Source organism: Gossypium raimondii, chromosome 12 (genome assembly GCF_025698545.1).
Source record: "Gossypium raimondii isolate GPD5lz chromosome 12, ASM2569854v1, whole genome shotgun sequence".
In the NCBI taxonomy this organism is placed as follows: domain Eukaryota; kingdom Viridiplantae; phylum Streptophyta; class Magnoliopsida; order Malvales; family Malvaceae; genus Gossypium; species Gossypium raimondii.
In genome coordinates, this window is record NC_068576.1 from 44,745,608 (window position 1) to 44,753,657 (window position 8,050).

An 8,050-nucleotide genomic window follows, 5' to 3' on the forward strand; every position below is an offset into this window, starting at 1 on the left:
TTTCGACAAACGCCGCTATAGACCACGACCTTTAGCGGCGCTTCTCGCAAAAAACGCCGCTAAAAACATAACCTTTAAAAAAAATTATTTTAATCAAATAATATCTTTAGCGGCGCTTTTCATTCAAACGCCGCTAAAGAACAAACCTTTAGCGGCGCTTCTCGCAAAAAACGCCGCTAAAAACCTAACCTTTAAAAAAAATTATTTTAATCAAATAATATCTTTAGCAGCGCTTTTCATTCAAATGCCACTAAAGAACAAACCTTTAGCGGCGCTTCTCACAAAAACGCCACTAAAAACATAACCTTTAAAAAAATTATTTTAATCAAATATTATATTATATTATATTTTTAATTTTGAACTTTAAATATACTTTTAAGGTTAAATAAAAATATTATTTAAATTAAATTTTCTATGAAAATTTTAACTTTAAAACTAAATATAAAAATGAATGAATTTAGTTTTAAAATTTAAAATAATAAATTAATAACACAATTAAAATCTAAAAGTTAGAACTCAAGTTGTCGTAAATATTAAAGTAAAAATAAAATTTAGAATCAAAACTAAAATAAATAATACATTTGAAAAACAAACTGACTAGTTGAACCTCCTATGACTATACACATTGCAAGCTAATAAAAATACAATGCATTAAATTGTTGAACCCGCCTGTACTAACGGCAATGAGAATAACACATTAAATTGTTGGATTAAACATGTAGATTACATACTAATGTAGACCTAACTATTTTCCTTTTCCTTCTACCCTTAAATCTAGAGATAGCAAAAACCAGGGACCTAACACCAGCAAGTTCAAATATATTGCTAAAAGAAACACAACTTTAGCTCCATCCAAATGTACTTTCAATTCTCATTTCAAATTCTGCTTCAATATATTGAATCATAAAACATAAACCTTAAACCCCTAACCCCTAAACATTAAACCCCAACCCTTAAACCATAAACCATAACCCTTAACTCTTAACCCTCAACTCCTAACCCCTAACCCCTAAACCTTAACCCTTAAACCTTAAACCATAAACCGTAACCCTTAAACCTTAAACGCATAAACTATAAACCATAATCTATAAACCTTAAAATAGTAACTCCTAAACTTTAAACCTTAAACCATATACCCTTAACCCTAAACCCTAAACAATAATAATAATTAATTCAATATTTTAAAATTAATACTATCTTTTTTATGATTATATAAGAAATTATATAATATATAAATTAAAAAAAATCAGTCATATACCTAAAAAACTTTAAAATTGTTTTAAATAATAGTATTTTAATTTTTGAATATTCAATTAAAAATAATTTGAATTTTAATTAATATAAATAAACCAATTAAATAATAATAAATAGATAAAATATTTTTTGCGGCGCTTTTCCAAAAGCGCCGCTAAAAACCCCGAGCATTAGCGGCGCTTTTCCAAAAACGCCGCTAAAGCCCATGCTTTAGCGACGCTTTTTAAAAAACGCCACTAAAGCCCCTAAAACTCAAAATATGACGTCGTTGGGCTTAGGTTTTTTGCGGCGCTTTTTGGAAAACGCCGCTAAAACCCTGAGCATTAGCGGCGCTTTTTCAAAAACGCCGCTAAAGCCCCATGCATTAGCGACGCTTTTTAAAAAACGCCACTAAAGCCCCAAAAACTCAGAAAACGACGTCATTGTGCTTAGGTTTTTTGTGGCGCTTTTTGAAAAACACCGCTAATGCTCATTTTTAGCAGTGTTTTCCAAAGTGCGCCACTAATGCTCAATCTTTAGTGGCGTTTTTTCAGAAGCGCCGCTAATGCTTGATTTTTAGCGGCGTTTTTTATCCAAACGCCACTAAAAGCGCCGCTAAAAGCTTGTTTTGGTGTAGTGAATATTTGATACTTTTATTTTTCTATTCTATAAAAAAATTGATTATGAATTGAGTTATTTTATTTTTTATTCTAACTATTATTTATTAATAAAGAATTTAAAAATAAATTAAAATTTGAATGAAGGTTGTTTTTTTTTATAGAAGTAAAAAAAAAAAAAAAAAAAAACAAGAAAAACAAGGTGATGCGGGTAGAGAATTAAGGAAGTCACCACCGATTATTAAAATTATATAAAGAGCATCCATGACCGTCGGTTTTTACATTGGCATGAAGATGAAGAGCCTTCCTGAAAATGGGTCTGTCACCTCCTTGCCTTTCTATCATCAACATACTTTTGATAAAGATAAGAGGCAAAAGCACAGAAAGCCAGCAAGTACCTTCACACCAAAGACTACGTTGGAGAAGAGAGATGAGATAACAAAAAGCCAAGCCCACAACACACACACCACATACTTGCCACGTTATACCTGTCCAAACCAATGTCTACACATAACAAATTGTTCCTCATAATTATTTCTACTACAAAATTTAAGAAAAAGAGTTTTTAGATTTTACAAATAGATTTAAGATATAGTAAAATATTAAAAAAGATACATTAAGATTATGAAATAAAAAAAGATAAATCATAAAAATAATCACTTTTGTTTGTCTCATATTACATTTTAGTCACTTACGTTATCATTTTGTTATGAAATGGTCACTCTACTGTTAAGCTCTATAATATCTCCCTAACAGCGGTCCTACGTGGCAGTCCAAATGGGTTTTAAATGCCAACTTGGATGTTCTACGTGGCAATCCAAATTAAATTTATTTAATAAAAAACCTATTTTCATCCCAGTAACTAGACATCCAACTTGGCATTTAAAACCCATTTGGACTGCCATGTAGGACTGTCATTAGGGAGGTAACGGAGTTTAGCAGTAGAGTGATCACTTCTTAACAAAACGATAACGTAAGTGACTAGCTAAAACATAACATTTCAAACATAAGTGACTAAAATGTAATATGAGTCAAACAAAAGTGATTATTTTTATAGTTTATCCAATAAAAAAATACACCATCGGTGTATAAAATACTAACCTATAAATAAATTTAATATTTTTATTTTTATTTTTAGATGAGATTTCTAATTTCATATTTTCTAAAAATTTATTTTAAAATGTAAAATATTCTGATGCAAACCAATTTGTAACATATATTTTAAAACATTATTTTTAAAAATATATAGTTAAATTGAATTAATTTTAAATATATATATTTCCTATTAGTTCTCTATTTATTCTACACATATATTGATATTGTGGATATACATAAACTATAAGTTTATTAGTTAAAAAAATAATTAGTTTTACGATTCAAAATTAAATATTCCTCAAAATAATGTTTACTATACTCGCCCAATAATTAAAAGTGCACATTAATATTGTCAAGCTATATTTATAACAAAATAAATTTGTTAACAACCATCAAACCTACATAAAGGAGTTACTAAGTTAGTAATACAAGACAAAAGTCAATTAATTAAATAAAGCATATTTAACCTCGGTGCACTAATGTGGTGGTTAAGCCGAATACAAAAAAAGAGAATATACTTAATAATTTTTTCATCATCCAACTTTACAAAAATAAAATCATTTTTGTGACCCTTAAACTTCTATTATTTGTCAAATCACCCAAAAATAGATGAAAAATTCCACATTTATTGACTTTGCCAATGTGGCATACACGTGGATCGCCATGTGGTTACCATGTTAGTAATTAATTAATTAAAAAAATAAAAAAAAATTTATTAAATTATTAAAAAAGAATACAAATTATAAAAAAATATTTTTAATTTTTAAAAATTAATTAATTGTTAACGTGGCATGCACATGACAATCGATATGTATGTTGCATCAACAAAGTTAACAAATGTTAATTCTTTTTCATTTTTTTGGGTGATTGAACAATCAATATAAGTTTAAGGGTTAAAAGAGACGAAAAATTGGAGTGCTAAAATAACTTTGGTTTTTGGTGCAAAAAAATCATTATGCTTTTTCACCTATATCATGATTCATGGGTGTGATATAAGTTAATATATAATTATACATTAATTATTTGAACCACAAGAGTTGAGTGACATGGATGGTAAAAGTCTCTCTTACCTTAATCAGTGGTCAAAGGTTTGATCCTCATTTTTGGTATAGAGCAATTTTAAAATTTGCAGCCCACACCTACGGGTGAGTATTCGATCGAATCGAGTCAAAAAATTTCGAGTCGAGTTGAGTTAACGAATCCTATTATTTATACTCAATGTTGCGTTTACATGAACCGATTATTTAACTAGTAAACAAAGTAATGGTTTTGTCTTATAACTTAATGGTTTTGACTTTTAACTTTAGAAGAGGTAAACATTTATAAAAATGGCGTAATTTTGCCTTCTTTTATTCGAATTTTTGGATAACTCGAATTGTGTAATTCATATTCGAGTTAAACCAAAAAACTTAATTTTTTATTCGAGTTGATCTAAATAACTTGATTAACTCAAATAACTTGAACTGTTTAATTCAAAATTTAAAAATTTTATCAAGTTTTTCAAATCGAATCGGATTTTGTTCACCCCTATTCACGCCTACCCTTTTAATGGATTGACAAAACGCGAATGACTATAACTGAATTCGGTTTAGTGAAAATACCTTGGGAACAAAAAAAAAAAAAAACTTGAATCAGCACATATAGTTAGACCTTTAAAAACAAAAAAAAGTCGCGCCTGAAACTTTTGAGCAGTTGGGTCTGACCTTCATTTCTGAAAATACAATTATTATCCAGATTGAAATCAGTTCTTCAAAATATAGGTTAAATTATGTAGGCATTACATTTATCCATACTAATGGACCAAATGATTTTGATATACTAACTCAAGCATTTGAAAGTTTACAGAAATATATGAACTTGATATCATTTAAGAATCACTGCTTTTTATTTTGAAAATTTTATATCATTATTGAAAAATTGAACATAACCTTCAAAAATAAAAATGCCCTACCTGCTACCATAAATACATAACTTTTTTCCACCTTTTTACTTATAGTCAAGAGTGTAATCTCATTAAAATATAAAATTCAATTTTGGCCCCTCTAAAATTATGATTTAATGTTTTGAAAATTTATAAAATATCCGAATCCCAAAGAGAACATGATAATCAAGCTTCTTTTTAACAACCAGATATAATATCTTGCTTGAAACGAAAAGAGCCGATAGGCAATGTAAGTTCAGTATCATCAAAGGAAGCAGATAGCTTGTCCCTTCATTATCTTCAGACAGTCTATAATTTAAACATTATGTGCAATTCCAATCAATCTTCTCCCTCTTCTTTAACATCCATCTTTGGAGGTGCAGGAATCGGAATGCCATAAAGGATCGAGACTGTAACATATTCACGAAAAGAGAGTAACCATTTTTGAAGGGAAAAAGTTGGACATAAAACATTATATATAGAGAGGGGAAAAAGTACCTGCAATTGCGAGGGACTCTCCAGGAGATGATAGATTGGTTCTTCAGATCCGGAGGCAATGACATGAAAGCTCTCCAGTCTTGAAGCATAAGGTTGAGGTCATGAAGCTTTCTATCCATACCAATACAGCAATTTACATGCATTGTACATACTACATTCAAGTCCCTGCTTGGTTCACAAAGCCCACCGAAATAAGCTGTATCCAAAAATCTTATCTTCAACCCTATCTTTGTGATCATTTGGTCTGACTTTATCTTATTCAGAACATCCTGGTCGTGATATCCTGGATATGTTTCCCGCGATGAATACCAGAACTTATAGAATGCTATGGAACGACTGTTAGATTTCACATAATTAAATCCCCCGTTGGGACTGTTATTCATATCCTCAGGTCTCCCTAAATAATTGTCACATGATATCTGGAAATCAGCATCTGGAAAGAAGCGTGGAAATGGATCCCTAAACCACATGATATCAGCATCCTGGACAAGCATGTAAACCAATGGAAAAGGCAGTCAATATATATACATATGCAGGCAAATAGGGGTCTTACTAAGGCTCATAAAGCCTTTGATGCAAGTTTAATCTACTTCAACTAATCCTAAAAGCGACAACTTGTTTTCAAAGATCTATTCACAAAAATTGCATAATGCTTTCTTGTAGTTACTTTGTTCCGAAAATAACGTTGCAGGTTAGACATAAGGCTACACATATCAGAAGAATCATCATTCTAAAGCAGAAACATTCAAGAGAAGAACAAATTGAACAAGGCGAATACCGTGAATACGAAACTATAACCCAATTCAAGGACGGTTCGGAGAAAGTCAATCCTTCTCCACATCATCTTCAAGTATTGTGGGGTCATAAAGTATGCTTCTTGATGAAAACCAACTCCTTTGGTGACAAGAGCATAGCAGTGCTTATGTACAATTCGACAACGATTATATGCCCTTTCATCCAAGGAAACAATCACCAAATGGTCCAAAAGCTTACGGGTTCCATCTCCGAGCATAAAGCTCTTGAGGAAAAGGTCAACAATCGAACCAGTTCTTGCCCAGGCATCATTTAAAGTCGTTAAAATAACAGTATTATTCACCATGGAAGCATTTTTCAAAATTTCTTCAAGCTCCTGCGTTGGATTCTGCAGGAGAAACAACTTTATAATGTAAATATATTGAGGGACATTCATGAGATTGCTTTTGCAGCTAAGCAGCTCATCCTACAAGGACAACATTGACCTTAACTTTACCCCCTGCAATATTTGACATGCATTCCTCCAACATCAAGAACGAGGAATCAAACAGAGCGAGTTTATAATTTCCTTAAACATAAGAAAGAATCTACATACTAACATGACGGCCTTCTGAATTTGTAGCATTAACTAGAATCCTTACTATAACTCTATCATGCATGGATAATTTCTTTTGAAATTATCATTATACGAAAAGTTATGATCTTAATTAATCATTACATTCATATATCATTGAATTATCAAACTAACAAAACAAGGCAACTCCAATATAAGTACCGCAAATGGTGAGACTTGTGTTGGCATTGACCAGTCAATTTCATTCTTAGTTTAAATCAATAAGCATAGTTAATAATATTTACTCTACTTAACAATGTGAACTAAGTGAATTGTTTTTTTCTTCAATTCGAATTAATCAGGAAATTATTCAATGGTAACTTTCAACTGATACTATTTAGAAAAATAAGAAAGGCGAAACAGAGACAATCAAAGAACTGACCGAGGAAGAGGAGTAATTGAGGTAGGAAGGGAAAATGGTAGCGAAGGAGGAGGAAGAAAAGGAACCGGACGACAAACGGTTGGAATCAGTGGCAGTGTAAAGAAGGAGAGCGGAAAGAGTGAGAACCGTAAAAACGAGAGCTGCACGGCGGATGTGCTTCGATATTTCCGGAGACATACCGCCGGAGAATGTGCAAGATACCGACGCCTCTCCTACCTTATGTGTTAAAACCAAGACAACCTCAACCGACAACAACTTCAACAATCACTTCACACTTTTCCATTGTTTTTTTTTTCAATTCAAAAAAAGGAAGAAGAAGCATGAAAGAGTTTGGCTGCTTCAGACTTTCCGAATTCTGACAGAGTTTAATGAAAGAAAGATACATGGTTCAAAGTTTATTCAACTTGAAAAAAGGGGCCCAACCTTATTAAATTTAGTCTCAGTTCTGATTAAATAAATAAATATATTCTACCAAAATAAATAAATATATTTTTTTAATCCCCGAATAGGCGTTGAATTTTTTCTTTGTTTTAATGTCACCTTTGTAAAAAGATTTAAAGTCAACCCATCAGTTTAATTTTAAATGCGATTAATTATATCTATAATATATAATATATATAAATTGTTACTTAAATTGACATTAAAAAATAATTTATTAGTACTATTGTGTGATAATAATAAAACGATATTAATTATTAATTAATATGGTAATATATTTATATAAAATTAATTAATTTGGGTAGGATAAATTAAATAGGTAGTCACTCAATTATTAAAAATTTCATTTTAGGCATTTAGAAGAAAAATTTACAATTTAAGCACACATGTATAATTTTGGTCACTCCCGTTAAAATCATAAATATCAAGATGATTAAAAATTAATATAATAATAAATTTAGCCTCAACTTTTACATATTAAATTGATTTAGTCATAATTT

The 8,050-nt window shown here is 30.5% G+C and overlaps 1 protein-coding gene across 1 annotated transcript; it reads right to left on the reverse strand.

The window, feature by feature from the left end:
• Positions 1-4,993: 4,993 nt before the first annotated feature.
• On the reverse strand, positions 4,994-7,485 carry LOC105764386 (hypothetical protein). Its single transcript, XM_012582933.2, has 4 exons — positions 7,113-7,485; positions 6,143-6,505; positions 5,365-5,846; positions 4,994-5,276 (listed from the first exon to the last, which is right to left on the reverse strand). Exons 1-4 carry the CDS (start codon positions 7,287-7,289, stop codon positions 5,225-5,227), a joined length of 1,074 nt encoding a protein of 357 aa, XP_012438387.1. The 5' UTR covers positions 7,290-7,485; the 3' UTR covers positions 4,994-5,224.
• Between the last annotated feature and the right edge of the window lie 565 nt (positions 7,486-8,050).

Coding starts and splice junctions, on each gene's coding strand:
- LOC105764386 (XM_012582933.2), bottom strand. CDS start 7,289: ATGTCTCCGGAAATATCGAAGCACATCCGCCGTGCAGCTCTCGTTTTT. Junction 6,506..7,112: donor TCAATTACTCCTCTTCCTCG/GTCAGTTCTTTG, acceptor TTTCTCCTGCAG/AATCCAACGCAGGAGCTTGA. Junction 5,277..5,364: donor AGAGTCCCTCGCAATTGCAG/GTACTTTTTCCC, acceptor AATATGTTACAG/TCTCGATCCTTTATGGCATT.